The sequence below is a fragment of the Solea senegalensis genome, unplaced genomic scaffold, assembly GCF_019176455.1.
Source record: "Solea senegalensis isolate Sse05_10M unplaced genomic scaffold, IFAPA_SoseM_1 scf7180000014651, whole genome shotgun sequence".
NCBI lineage: Eukaryota > Metazoa > Chordata > Actinopteri > Pleuronectiformes > Soleidae > Solea > Solea senegalensis.
The window spans coordinates 1-15,674 of record NW_025321089.1 but is presented as its reverse complement, the minus strand read 5'-3'; the positions used below and the strand labels follow the sequence as shown (position 1 = coordinate 15,674).

Below are 15,674 nucleotides of genomic sequence, written 5' to 3'. Positions count from 1 at the left end.
TGCCCAACAAAAGAGACATTATTGCATTCCGCGAGCTCTGGAGAAAAAAAGACGAGCGGAATATTAAAGGTGACACACAACTGTATTTACACATCGCTTCAATATACCTAAAATAACCCCCGCGCCTCGCTTCTATCTCGCGCTATCAAATAAAAAGAGAGGCAATAAAAAAAAATCTGCCAAGAGAAGAACAAATAAAAGCAAATTTTGACATTTTGCTTCTCTTTTTTTTGACGCCTCCCATTTATAGGTCAGAGGAAACACCAGCCGACCTCTCATTGTTTCTTAAATGGCATTTTGTCGGGGCCGGGGGAGGCGGGAATTAATTAATGCGAGGGGGTAGCTGCCGCCGTCAAAAGGCGGCACATTAAAATCAATGATTAATAAATTCAAAACACACAACAAACTCAGCTGGGAGATGAAAATAGTGTTTGTGCCGTGCCGTAGGAAGCGGCCGCGGCGCCCGGTTCCTCCCACTGAACGAGGCGTCCACTCACACGGCTAATGGAAAGTAGCCGGTGCCAGCTGTGTGCCTGTGAATAAAATCACTTTAATTAAAGGAATTACAATGGAAAAGGAACCGGGGATGTGTGGAGTGGTATCGACAGGAAGCGGCCTCTCGTATGTGTGTGTGTGTGTGTGTGTGTGTGTGTGACGCACTCACGTCCACACACACACACACACACTCGCGCGCGCGCACGCACGGTGAAATCCCATAAAGACTTAAAAGAACAGAGTGCCTTTGTGCTCATATTATTAACTGGGTCTAATCCACACATGCTCTATTGTCGCGTACAGCTCTAAGATTTACTCCAAATATGTCCCTGTGAGTCGACATTAGAGGGGAAGATACGGATACTTTAGCGGCGTCTGGCAGCGCGGCCACGACGGCGACGGCGACGACGACCACAAGAACAAAAACAAACGTCCCGCACAAATAACAGACGACTAATTACAATTTCATAAGGTGTTTATTTGCTTAGGCAAGGACAACAAAATGAATGAAAGGCAAATATCAGATTTCGCTGGTTTGACTGGGGGGGGTAATAATAAGAGCAGTTTTCTTTAGTTTAATTCTGAGAAATGTCTACGTCTACAGCAGGGGTCTCAAACTTGCGGCCCCCCACCCCATGTCCAATGGCCCTGACTGACCAACAGTGAACAACAATAACACTTTAGGTTATATTTTAATCAGATTTCATCATTTAAAAGCTTTAAATGTTTTGATTCTATTTTTATTTCTCTCTGTTTTTGTTCATAAACATTTATTTTTGTTTATTTTTGTTGTGAACTACAGTATATACATCAAAACAAACACTTTTAGATACACATTTCATTTCTAATCACTAAACAGTTCATTTTTCCTGAGCTGTTGGACTTTTTTCACTCGACCGACCCTCCCTCCTAACCAGCCTAGAAGTTCACTGGCCCCTGGTCTTTTGTGGAGTTTGAGGCCCCTGGTCTTCAGTGTTTTCACTGCTTTATCTCATCGTTAGACTTTTACAACAGGAAACTTATGTTTGTGAAGCCGCTCACTCTCTTCTACAACAAAGTCTAAAGAGAAAATCAGTGTTTTTATCTGGTTAAACCCTCAGTGCAGGGGAGTAATGCACAACTCCTTATATGGACATCCTGTGTGTGTGTGTGTGTGTGTGTTTATAGGGTACATTTTCAGGCTTTAATCACATTTTAGTAGTGATTTAAAGTAGCAACAATTGTGCAGAAGTCACAACATAAAGACCGTTCTTCTTTCCTTTTTTTTTACTTGCATTTGCATTTATAGAAATGCCAGCGGGTAAATGTGTCATTTATCTCATTATATGTCATTTTATGTCATTATATGTCTACAGTACCTTAAGAATATGTTCAGCGCTTTATCTCACAGTTAAGAGATACTTTTTCCACAGGAAATTTAAGTTTGTTCAACAACTCACTCTCCTGCACCAAATCCCATAGAGAAAATCATTGTTTTTAGCTCACAGTGACACAGGAGCTGCCGGTCTTCTGCTGCCTCGTGTGGTCAGTTTGTCTCACTGAGGTGAATCTAAATGAAAAACTTCAAATGCCGAAACCACAAAATAACACATTAGGATTTCCTGACAGAGGCAGCGGTCGTTCAACGACTCCTGTGTGGTGTGATGTTAAAATCTATGGTTTTCTCAATGGATTTTGGTGCAGCAGAGTGAGATGTTAAAGAAAGTTAAATAAAACCGGTTTTGACTGATTCCTATGCAAGGAATGGCCCCTGAACTCGGAAATTCCAAGTTCCGACTACAAATGGAAGGCACTATAAATCATGATAATCTGAGCTGAGCATTTTAAAATGTGTTTAAAGTCTAAAGTAAAGTGGAGCAGGAGGAGGAAATAACCTTACATTTGTGACAAGAATCAAAATCAGAAATACTTCATTAATGGCTTTTGTTACAGCTACTAACTGCCATTCACAGCCCGTTAAAACTAAATATACCAAGATTAAATAAATAAATAAATAAATAAACATATATATATATATATAAGATTATATGCAAGAACTGAATAAATTAGAAGCAGTACACAGTGTAGAAACACTATTACCAAAGTAATTGAACTGAAAATGAAGTTAAAATGAAGCGTGTGTACTTGTTTTGTTTTTAATATTCAGCTTGCACCATGTGTAAGCTGTTGATATGTGCATATTATTGTCTGCGAGGCGCTGTTGCGTTACCATAACAATGACCTAAGGAAGTGATTGACGTGTGGCTGAATACTGCCGTGAAAGGGTGGGTCAAAAAAACAAACAAAAAACAAAGTCCAGACAAGAAATGAAACTATCAATCCGAGCGGCATTAACACACCCAGTAATAATTAACTCTGTTGTGATAGGTCTCCATGTGGACAAATATAATTCAATATTTCAGATGTTAGCGACGCGGCGTGCAGCTGTGAAGCCTGATTATCTGTTCCATTTAAAGGCACGGCTGTAAATCCGTCTTTTCACTGCTCGTCCTCCTCTGTGTGTAACGAGGTGAAGGTGAAACAGCAAAAACATCAACATGTTGACGTCGCCGTGAGACACAGAGGCTCAGTGGAAACGCGCTTCCACCGTCTTAGGAAGACCGCGGGAAAAACAGCCACTTAACAAAAGAGTCACCTCATAAAATTTACATCTGCTTAAGTCCATGATATGTTAAGAATGTGTTAAGTGCTTTTCTCTTCACTGGAAACGCTCGCTCGTTCGCTCCCACACCAAACTCAAAATGTTAAGATGCTGTAGATTTTACGAGGTGTAAGGGACTAAAATCTATTTTACTATCAATTATGGCGGCCTTGTTTACACCGAGCGCAAACAAGCAACTTCAGAAAACCTGGAATATCCCTGTGAACATACTCATATTACTGTTATTAGTGTTTTATTGTCTCTTGTAATGTTATTTCATCCTCTATATTGGGATTAAGTTACAGTGTGTGACTGTGTTTTATGTCTGATTTGACTTAACTTCACTTTATTTACTTAGTAACAGACTGTTTTTTTGGAGAAAATACTAAAAAACCTATTTTTGTTGATCTCAAAATTCTTATAGGATTTAAATGATATCATGATATCCCATTGTGATATCAGAGGAATGTCATTTGTGACGCTATTGTACAGGATTTCAACATAAGTCGTAAAATTAAATCTATAAGTATCAGAAATAAGTTATTATAACTTGATAGGGGCCCACATGTGGTCCACGGGCCACATATTTGAGATTTCTGCTTTATTATTCTGAATGATTTTATGAAATGTCATATGTTCACAGGCGAATGCCAGTTTTCAATCCCCCGACATGGATTCTCCTACTTAATCTCATGGAACTTATATTGTATTTTTAAATTTCTTTTTTTTTTTTAAATATAAAAATAAATGAATATAAATGTTTGCACCTGCTGTTAATTAGGTTTGTACAGTGGGAAACTGACTTTATGTGATGACCTTGTGAATAAAATCCACCAAGATGATTGATAATCTAAAATGACTTTAACATTATAATAATTTCTTTGTTTATTTGTCAGAGAAATGCTGTAAAAATGATGTTTTTCTCCCTTCTCCTCTTCTCCTTTGAGAAAATGTGTGGCTCATCTTGTATTTAATGTGTTTGGCCACAAGAGGGAGGCAGAGATACGTCCCTCCCTGTCTTCTTGAGGACATGCACTGCTGCCATGTCTGTGTGGACCATAAGAAGAAGAAGAAGCAGAGATGGTTCCCTGTGGGTGTGGGTTTGAACACAGTTTGAACATCAGCGCGGCTCAATCAAATATTTAAGAGTAAGAGAACGAGAGAGTGCGTCGCCTGGTGACATCAAAGTCCTACACACTGGAGGAACTTGTTTACACGGAGATGGTGGCGATTTCCTCAGGGAGGTGTAGCCTCATTCCAGCGCTGCTCAATGAGAGCAAACAACGGCAACAACTCTGTCAACACACACACACACACACACAGAAGAGACACAGGAGGCTGGATCTGTGCTGCTGGTTAAAGGGACAGTTCAGGGGGTTTTCAAGCACCTGAAAACAAGCCTGCGCACGCGGACACAAGAAAAACCTGATTTCAGCCATTAATCAGAAGCGTTACCTAATGAAACCTACACCCACTAAAGTGTAAAGTATCTTAAGAATGTAAGTTTTGTCTCTCTGTAAACGTTGGTGTTTGAAATCCTTCATTCAGATTAACCTCAGTGACACAAAGTGACCACACGAGGCTCCTGTGTCCCCATGAGCTTAAAACACTGATTTTCTCTATGGATTTTGGTGCAGGGGCGTGGCCAGGCCTCTTGGAATTGGGAGATGACGACGCCCCTTTCCAGACTGAGACGAGAAAGTCTGTAAGTGTAGCTCCCAAACTCTAAATCTTACATACGGTCCCTTTAAGCTGATGTTGATTCCATTTTCTCGTGAGGTCAGTGACAGTCGGTCGGGATGACACAGGGAGCAGGAACGTAGCCAAGTGACGACCTTTAAGAAATCGCATTCACGAGGCATAAAAGCTTTATTTAGTCGCAGTGATGTTTGACCTTTGGCCTCCAAATTCTGATCAAGTCATCGCCTCGAGTCTGTGAGCGAAGGTCTGTGCCAGACGTCGTGACATTTCATAAATGTGTTCTCTAAGACGAGTCCATTCACGACTGTGAACGCGATCAACACAATCTGCCGAGTTCAGCGTTTGAAGAAGTTTCCTCAAGGCTTTCTGGAGATGTAGACATTTATTTTGTTTGTTATCACGTTGCCTTTTGTTGTACCGGAGGACACGGAATTCTCGGCTGTGACGGCTTCATTGTTCATCTTCTGGTTTGGAGGACGTTACAGGATTATGAAAGAACGCCAGAGTCAGAGATAGACAAAAAAAAAGTGGAGAAATGAGCTGCAACACTGTCAAATCTGAAGTGAGCATCAACTTTGTCCTTTTGTTTCCGTCTCGTCTCGTCGCTGTGTTTCTTGTGACAGTGTCATACTGACATCTAGTGGATTAAAGTCAGAGTGCATGAAGGAAAATCCCTCTCCTAACTTCAGTTCTCTCCCGGCAGAGATCCATAACGCCACATTTACAAATGACCCTTTTAATGACTCCATTTATTTCTTCTGTTTGTCCTGTTTTGTTTTTCCAGACTCTGTAAAGCAGTCTTGGATACCTTGAAAGGTGCTGTACATTATTATTAGTATTAGTAGTAGTAGTAGTACTGCTACTGCTACTCATATATGAAATATGTTTTTGCTTTTTACCAAAGGAAGCAAAAAGACATCGAAGGAAGAGTTAGGAAAAGATAAGAGAACACAATTACCATTTAAAATAGCCTTGTTTTTCATACTTTCACAGAAGAGAGGAGACTGGCAGCTCCCAAAATCACCACCAGAGGGATGGGAATCATCCAACTTTTGCCAAAGGCCTCAGAGGTTAGACATTAGGGTAGAATCTGTCTACAGAGTGTTTTAAACTGTGTTAACTCTGTTTTCTGAAACAACTCGGTACTCAGCGGGGCTCTAGCGTCAAGGATTCGATAGAAAAAGCACCACGACTTGCAGGGTCCAGATGGTGTTTTGTGTAAAATTGTTTTATATTATAAACGACTGAAACACTGACATAGATCTAACGCACTTTCAGCTCGTAAAACATGAACAGATTTACCATAAACCTCCTCGAGGAGATCCTACTCTGGCGTCAAGCAAACTTTACCAATGAAAAAAATACACAGGACAAAGAACAGCAACTCCTCAATTTACCTCTATTCTATGACATTGTGGGCTTGCCAGGACCAATATGGCGGCAATGTTGACATATGATTCAGGGGCCAATGTGGCATTTATTTATTAATAATTGTGGTATGGAAACCAAGGCCCCCAAAGTCCCAATTTACAAATCGTGGCAAGACAACGTCACTTTATACATGTACATATATTATTTATTTACTTAAGTATGTTATTTTTAGGTTAAAATGTACAAATATGACCTATGACTTGATTATTTTTTGCCAGCTTTTACAACAGGAAACTGAAGCCTGCGTCACCAAGTAAATCGTTCCCTCTTCACGCCAAAGTCCATTAAGAAAATCGTTTATTTTACACCGCGTTACACAGCGAATTTCATCCATTTCTGTCCCCATTATTAAGCTCAAGAGTGGTATTCTATGACGTCGGCGTTTGAAATCCTTTATTCGGATTAACCTGCGTGACGTAATCTTACCAAACGAGGCCGCAGTAGACCTGTAGCTCCAGTTTCCCCGCGAGCTAAAAACGCGGATTTTCTCTATGGACTTTGGCGTGGGGAGAGAGCGCGCTTAACAAACTTCCTTTTCCAGCTGGAAAAACGCTGCATAACATCGAGATAACGCGGCGATCACGTGCTTAAGGTATCGAAGAGTTGATGTGACGTATATTTTGTTGAGTGAGTCGTTTAAGAAGTGGCTAAAATCTGTTTGTTTTTTTCATCTCCTTGCTAATACGTAGCCGTAGCAGTGGCGCGAGCTCTCGGGGAGGAACTGAGGTTTTGTTTACATCTGACAGAGTAGCCACGCGGTGCCTGGCTACTTCCGTTTTGTGGAAGCTCCGCCCCCTGCCCCGGTCCAGCTGTCACTGCGCGCCTCCTCTTCCCGCCTGTGGATGTTTGAAATCACAAACTTTGATTTTCCCTCTCTCTGCGACTCAATACACACACACACACACACACGGATGATACATACACGTAGATGTAGAGGCGATTCATACACACACGCACACGGCGCGTGACAGTGTGTTAGCGCCGCGTCTGACGGGAGTTTGGAGCGGGACAATACGGAGGTTGGAGGGGGTTAAAGGTCTCAGCTGCTCCTCCTACTGAAGTGAAGGCGCCAGAGCTCAGAGGAACCAGCTTCACTCACTCACTCACATCCACAGAGAAACGAGCCAAAGAGCGGCCCCGTTTGTGACGAACAGGCGGGAAAGACTTTTACACAACATCCACCTTTTATTTCGTCTCCTTCTTCCTTCTCCTTCTTGTGGATACGAGTGAACTTCAAGGACACAACAGTCTTGAGGTGAGACCTTTATGTGCAGTTTGTTTGTTGGGTCACTCCTAACAGGCTAGCAGTGACTTGCCGTGTTTGTAGTCACAAAAGAGTGACTTTATCAGCTTTAATGCGTGCTTCTGTGCGTGTTGTGTGCCTTAAATGTCGTCCGTGGCTCCGCGTTGTGGCTGTTTTTGTGCAGGAAACTGTGGGGTTTCACAGCTGTGCTGCTAAGTTTCGGCCATTATGTGCCGAGGGCAGCTGTTCAAAAGTTAGCATTAGCGCTTTGATGGCAACGCGTTTCAGCTAAAAAAACAACACATTGGTGAAGTTGAGTGTCTTCTGTTGGTGGTTGTTGAATTTCCCCGAGTGTACTTGGCCGTGTGTGGGACTTTTTGTCCACTTTTAACATCGTGTACTGTGTCCTTTTTCCCCCCCGCGCCACCAGCAGCAGCAGCTGCAGGCTGAGCTGGGCTTTGTTGGGAGTGGGGGTTGGGGAGTGAGACTACATTCATTTGTTTTATGACTTTAACACTCAATTGAAGTTTGTTTTTTACTAAAACCAAACGTGTCTCTTTCACAGGTTTGCTCTGAAGTCTTGACGTCGAGCCCTCAGAGTATAATGCGAGGAAAATGGTAAGTTTTACAGTGTACTTTCCACTTAATGATAAGTCTTACAGTAAAAGTTTGTAGGCAAAATGTCCCATTGTAAGTCCTTTCCTAACCATTTGTCTTTGACCTTAATGGGAAAACGTTATAAGGTCAAGGAAATATGTGAAGGATGAATAATAAGTGGCTAGGAAAGGACACGACACTACGTCATTACCACAGCGACGGGTTATTTTAATGAGGTAATGTTCTGAACGTCAACCATTAAGTTTTTTGACACTTTGTCCAGCAGAGGACCAATGGGCGTGGACAAACTATAGATATACATATTGGTTATAGATATATTGCGATTATTTGTAACGATATTGTTCAATATTGGAGTCATTTTGAGCTATTAAAAATTGTAAATAATAAGTATTTTCCAATCTGAAGAGTAAGATTTGCATTATTTCATCAAATGTAGTGTCCTTAAATGTGGATATTCGCAATTGCAGTTACTTCACGATAAATTACGCAGCCGGACAAACAACATAGCCTAATCACAAGTTGATAAAAAGGAATATTCACTCATATTAATGACTGAATTCTCTTGATTATTAATTAATCTCGTGATTTAAAGTGCTTTCTCTCCATTGTCGATGGTAGTTTTGTTGCTCAGTTTTGGGGTCTGCATTTTCTCCTTTCCCTTTGATTCAACATTCTTGTTATTTCACATGGTATTTGGCAAAATTCACACCAGGAGAGAGACTCAAATGACCTGGTGGCCAGTGAACTTCTAGTCTGGTCAAGTGAAAAAAGTTTTGGGGGGGAAATTAACTGTTTAGTGACTAGAAATTGAAATTATAGCTTGTTATAATCAATGATGTTGCCATTGAAAAAACATTTAGGATGATATTGCACAGCATTTCAAAGTAAAAGTGTTTTTGATGCAAAATGAAGCAAAATAAGTACATTTTCTTCACGTTCAAAAGTAGTTGGTCATTTAAAATGGCTCCTACTGAGCTAAATAAGCTGAGTGGACTGTGAGCGCCCCCATGTGCCGAGAGCCAGTATGTACTAGGTGAAGTTTCCCCTTCCCCATCAGGCAGCATTTTCCTGCTGGAACCTAAGGTTTTTTACGCTCACTCCCCCCCTCCCACGCCAAAGCCCATAGAGAAAATCAGCATTTTTAGCGTTCAGGGTTCACAGGAGCTGCTCGTCCACTGCTGCTGTGTTTGTGGCATAGATGCAAGTCTGAAAGCACCGGAGTCATAAAAATAACACATCTGAACTTGTAATTTTACACATTGTACGACTAATAAAGGTTATCTTATCTTAACCGATGAGGCGACGGTGACTCAACAACTCCTGTGTAAAATAACTGGTTTACTGAATGGACTTTGGTGTGGAAAAGCAAGTGGTTTATGCTCAGTAAACCTTAAAATCTTAAGTCAGCTTCCCTTAACGATTAATTTGTCCTTTTCCTAACAGGAGAATAACAATTGAATCACTCTGTAGAAAAATCTGTGTTTTTAAGCTCGTGGGGAGACGAAAAGTTGCCCGTCCCCATTTGGTCTTGAGCCTCCTCGGTTCCCTTCTGTCGACCCCAGAGATCCACTCTGTGTTTTTATGTTGTGGTGTTACAGGGAAGAAGACGCAGAACAGAAGTCTGTTGCTCCCGAGGCGGCCCAAGAAAACACCGTACGACCGAGGAAGAGGAAGGCAGATGTTGCCATTGTAAGTAGAAGAAGTCTGTAATATCGCTCTGTTCCGGCACGGCTCGACTCTACTCGGTTTGGTATCGGTTTTTCTTTACAGTGGTGCAGATTCCGCTGTGAAATATTGAGATTTTACACATTTCCTTTGCTAAATGTAGGAGATTAACGTTATTATTTCAGGATTTTTAAGTTTAAGTCTTTTTTAACTGAGCTACAGTTCACTTTGATTTTTGTGTCGGGCTCGTGACTCGTCCAGCGACGGCACTCGGTGGCCAGCAGTCCGTCGACATCACGGTTTTCAGTGTTGCATGATGGGATTGCGTGACGTCAGCTCCTCGGTTTTGAACATTTTCATGTTGCCTTTTGACATTCCATAATCTCATTTTTGCAAGGAAACAACTTTTACTTAAAGGTACAATGTTTTTCAAATGTATTTGTATTTATTGTTGAAATTGCAAGTGAATGTTCCTCACTGTTCACTTCCAATTGTGTTGAAGAACCTATGGTCGCCTTCACTTGGCGTCAGTAGTAGAGTCGAGCCGCGTCGTGCTGGAATCTTCTGTCGTTTGCTGATTAATTAACCCAGAGTGAAAACTCTTCGCACCGAAGCTGAATTCATTGTTGTTTCTTCTGTGATCAGTATTTACAGGATGTGGATGAGGAGGTCGCAGAGATGACGAGGAAGAAGCAGCGCGACTGTGAGGTAGGCTTGGTTTTCATCTTCTCCTTTTATTGCTGCCTCCTCTTTCTTTCTGTCTCATCTAGGTTTGATTATCTGTCCACACCTGGTTGTTAAACATAAACCTCACCGTTCCTCCATGTTAATGATTCTGTATCAAATGCAACCCTTCACACTTGGTTAATCAGTTTATATGTCCTTAATGCTTTGGTTTTAGGAATTGGCGTTGTCTTCTGGTGTCATTTAAACAAAAAAAATTTTTTTGTGTGAAATTTTAGCAACAGTTATTGGTCAGTTTGCCATGTTGCTGCTGTGAAAGTCCCAGGAACCTATGTAGCCTTCAGATCTCATCAAAAGACAAAAGATTTGTCCAAAGTCACAGCTTTGGACAAATGTGGTGTCTCATCCTCACCACATTTTCCTCACCTTTTCTCCGTGCAGCAGGTCTGGAGTCCTGGTGCTGGCTGCAGAAGTCCACACCGGTGGATCCCCACGCCCGACCAGGAGGAGGACCAGCCCGTGACTCTGATCAACGCGGGCGGCTTCCCTCTCTACAACTTCAGCAACGTGTTTGCGACGCCCGTGCACTGCGCCCCACTTCCTGCACTGTGGTGAGTGCTCTTTCTCGTGCTGTTCTGAAGTGGTTCCTCGGGTATTCTGATGTGTGGTGGTTTTGACGGGGCAACCGGCCTGAAGAGATCCAGCAACGCACAAACAATCAGATTTTTAGCTGCTAAAAGTATGTTTGTTGAGAACTTACTCTCCCACACCAAATTCCATAGAGAAAATCAGTATTTTTAGGTCACAGGGTCACAGGAGCTGCTGCCTCGTGTGGCAGGTCTGTGTCACTGAGGTAAATCTTAAATCACTGATTTTCTCTATGGGCTTTGGTGTGGGAGAGTGAGCAGTTTGACAAACCTCCATTTCCTCTTGGAAAATGTCAAAATGAAGGTATTAAGAGCTGTTGTTGGCATAATGTTACATACACAGTAGGCAGCAGGACTGTGACTGATAAAGGCCCAGTCAGGAAGTGGGCAATGCCATCATCACCTTTTTTTAATGTTTCTATTTGTGCTCGTCCATCAGAGTTTCGCAAGTTCTCGTTTTTAAGGACCATGAAAAACTGTGTGTGAACTGTGATGCATTTTAAATAGGATTGTGACTTTTGTGAGACTGTTAAAAACAAAAATTATGGAAAAATCTCTGAAAGAATTGTTCTCTTCCCTTCCAAGAAATTTGCATCTTGTATGGTGACATTTCAAAACATGCCTGTTGGGGAGGACGAATGCTTCTTCTCTGTAGCTCGTGTGTCAACATGCAAAATTGGCAACTACTCAAACGTGTGTGTGTGTGTGGAGATGGTGGGGGGAAAAAACAGATGCATGTTTTGAAAGGTGTAAAAGGTGTTAAAGTTTTGTTTTTATTAAAAATACAAGCCTCAAAAGAAGCATATAAACAAAATGTGTGAAAACACAAACTCATTTCAAACAATGTCCCAACTTCCAGGGATCTTATCTTAACCACTCTAATAAGAATGGATGAAAAGTCATCACAGCATTTATCCCTGATACCGTTTGTGTTGGTTGATCACAGCTGGGCCAGTAAGGACGTGGTGTGGAGCAACATGCTGGCCAAGGATAAGACCTACACCAGAGACGTCCACGTGATGGACAAACATCCGCACCTGCAGCCAAAGATGAGGGCGATTCTCCTGGACTGGCTCATGGAGGTTTGTCCCATGTTTCTGTTTATTATTATTATTGTTATTGTTAAAATCTCAGGTCTCCACCTCACCTGTCTCCTCATCCACCATTACCCCTCATCACCTGTTTACAAATAAAATATTGGAACTTGGAAAGCTGCCTGGATCCTGTGTCTAAATGTGCACCCAACGTATGATGTTCAGCGAATCACCGCCAATATAGTCTACAGTTTTTTCAGTTATTAATAATAATAAGTGTTGATTTGTTTGTGGGCAGAAGCAGTAAAGGATGTGTTCTGTTAAAATGATGCACCTCCATTTTTCCCTGCATCCTTGGTGTTTGAAAGCTGTGGTGAAACCCAAGATAAGACTGAAGCAGCCCGTGCTGAACAGAGGTGGCGCTAGTAGTAGTAGTAGCATTCATAGTACTAGTGGAAGCAGTACTAACGGTAGCAGTAGCACTACTAGCAGCAGCAGTAGTAGTAGTATTAACAGCAGTAGCACTACTAGTGGTGGTAGTAGTAGGAGCGCTAGTAGTAGTAGTAGCAGCGGCAGTACTAACGGTAGCATTAGCACTACTAGCAGCAGTAGTAGTAGTAGCATTACTAGCAGCAGTAGTAGTAGCACTACTAGCAGCAGTAGTAGTAGCACTACTAGTGGTAGTAGTAGTAGTAGTAGTAGTAGCAGCACTACTAGCTGTAGTACAAGCGGTAGCAGTACTAGCGGGTGCAGTAGCAGCACTACTAGTAGTAATAGTAGTAGTAGTACGAGTGATGGTGGTAGTAGTAGTAATACTAGTGGTAGCAGTAGTATTAGCAACTCCAGCAGCGTCACCCGCCGCAGTACCAGTGTTAATGTTGACAGGAAATGTAGATTTATTTTTAGTCTTATGACTAAATCCCCATCTGATCGTCGGCTGCTCTTGAAGGTGAAGAATGAGCTGCGATAACTCGTGAGCTTCTCTCGTCTCTGAAGGACGGAGATTAAATCTGATTAGGCCTTAATTGATCACCTTTCAGTGGAGTAGAGTTTATCAGATGATGATAATAATCTGGTTCCTCTTCATATCAAAGTGTAAAGTGATGCGAATAAATGTGATCGGGACGAGATTGGGAAGTCATGTGACGCCTCATCAGATCTGTTTCAGCTCAGTGTGGATTTAAATCGACTCAGTTGTGGCTTTTAAAGGGATAGTTTAGGTTTTTAGGATTCTTGCACTTTGTCTGTATAATAAATGTACGACTGCAGCACAACTGCACTGTTCTGTTGTCCTTGTCCCAGTAGAGTGTTTCAATAGTGGATTAATCAGTCTGTTTTCTAAAGAATTTAAATAGTTTTTCAGCTTCTTCTTTTTGCTCCACACAACAAAAAAATCATGAAAGATTGATCAATGTTTTTTCTGACATTTTTTTGGGACCAAACAACTAATCAATTAATAATCAGATGATCAGTGTTTCCCAAACAAAAAAGCAAGGTTACTATCAAAGAGGGAGGAGCAAAGAAACTAGAGCATAGTAACTTTCAAGAATGTAAGATCACAATTTGGTTGATTATAGTATATTTTAAATCTGTTATTCTCATGGATGGAAACTTTTTTTTTTCCCTGTGTTCCTGTTGGATTTTAGATTAGATTAGATTAAACTGGGGCCATTTTGTCACTCAGCAGCCATGACAGATAGGGGGCGTGTGACTGGATGTTGTGCATACCATCTGCAGGGATTCCTATTGTTATATAATCTTAGAATCTTTAGCCTCCATTTCATTTATAAAGCAAGAATATTAAATAAGTAACACACTGATCCAGTCAGTCAGGACAAAGCCTGACTGCTATTGTTGCACACGTGTCGTTCATGTTATTAAAGTCTCTCTACTGTGGAACAACGATGATGGTTAGAGCTGAAACAATTCATCGCTAATCGATAACTAAATTATTTGACAACTATTTTGATAGTCGATTAATCGATTTGAAGCTTTTTCATGAATTGTTTAAGCTTCTTAAATGTGAGTATTTTCTTCATTTCTTTGCTCTGGATAACAAAGAAAGTCAATCATTTGAGAACATCGTCATTTCCAGGTTTAACGAACACCGATCAACATTTTTTAAGGTTTTCTGATATTTTATGGACCAAATGATCAATCGGGGAAATAATCGACAGATTACCCGACTATGAAAGGAATCGTTAGTTGCAGTTGTGATGGTGGTTAATGAGGTTGTGTTGTGTTGTGTTTCAGGTGTGTGAAGTGTACAAACTGCACAGAGAGACGTATCACCTGGCTCAGGACTACTTTGACCGCTTCATGGCCACACAGAGAAACGTCTTCAAGTCCACGCTGCAGCTCATCGGCATCACGTGTCTCTTCATCGCTGCGAAAGTGGAGGTGAGACAGCGGCAAAACCCGGAGACCGGACTCCGGTTTAATGAACATTTTCGGGAACTCTTCCAGGAAGTCCCCACTTAAATTTCGTCCAATGGAGCCTTTTCAAATTTATACCGTTCTAGCTCTACTCTAGACCCTGGATTTAAGGTCTTGATTACTGACACCAAATACAATTAAAACTTAAATACTTATGAAACATTCACTTCTCTATCGTACAGACCATAGCTTGCTGTGATTGGTTGTTTTTAAAGCTTCTGTATGTTTTGGCTTCTTTCAGGAAATGTATCCTCCCAAAGTCCATCAGTTTGCCTACGTTACTGATGAAGCCTGCACTGAAGACGAGATTCTCAGCATGGAAATCATCATTATGAAGGTAAACACTTTCATCAAACTCAATATGATTCAATGATGATTGGGACTCGTTGGTGACGAGGAGATGAGGATGGAAAAGTACTTTTTTTTTTTTGCAATAAATTGATCAGTAAATAACATAAGATAGTCTTTTATTTGTCCCACAGTGGGAAATTATACATTGTTACAGCAGCAAAGACCGTAAAGATGAGGATAATAAACATGTGTTACCAAAAAAGTACAATATATAAAGATACTAAGAACCAAACATTTTTATCATCTTTTCCAGTGTGTATTTTAATCATTTAAACAAGTTCTCTGAGTTTCCAGCTTCTTGAATGTGAATATTTTCTGGTTTCTTTGCTCCAAAAACACAAAAGTGAATTAAAAACTGAATTATCTTAGTTGTGACAAGACGACACACGTGAGAACGTCACCGTTCCCAGACGTTTCATCCACAGAAAATATGATTTTAATGGTGAAAATAAATCAAGTTGCAGCCGTGAAATAGACGGAGGAAAAGCACGAGTTACTCGAGAGTGAATTTGTGATGATTTGTCTGATTGATTTCTATTTGTGTCACAGGAGCTGCAGTGGAGTCTCAGTCCACAGACGCCCGTCTCCTGGCTCAACGTTTACATGCAGGTGGCTTATCTGAAGGAGACGGACGACCTGCTCATCCCCAGATACCCACAGGCCACGTTCACTCAGATCGCTGAGGTAAGTTGTTGTCTTTGTTTGTCTGGTTTATTTACTGTAGATCC

General features: G+C 41.2%; 1 protein-coding gene across 1 annotated transcript; it reads left to right on the top strand.

The window, feature by feature from the left end:
* Positions 1-7,191: 7,191 nt before the first annotated feature.
* Positions 7,192-15,655, top strand: LOC122761352 (G1/S-specific cyclin-E1-like; the record flags this gene model as incomplete). The annotated part of the gene is made up of 9 exons (XM_044016567.1): positions 7,192-7,523; positions 8,077-8,129; positions 9,728-9,818; positions 10,440-10,502; positions 10,920-11,089; positions 12,072-12,207; positions 14,413-14,559; positions 14,837-14,932; positions 15,496-15,655. Coding segments are annotated over exons 2-9 (877 nt in total), but the record flags the coding sequence as incomplete, so codon positions are not given.
* Positions 15,656-15,674: the final 19 nt, after the last annotated feature.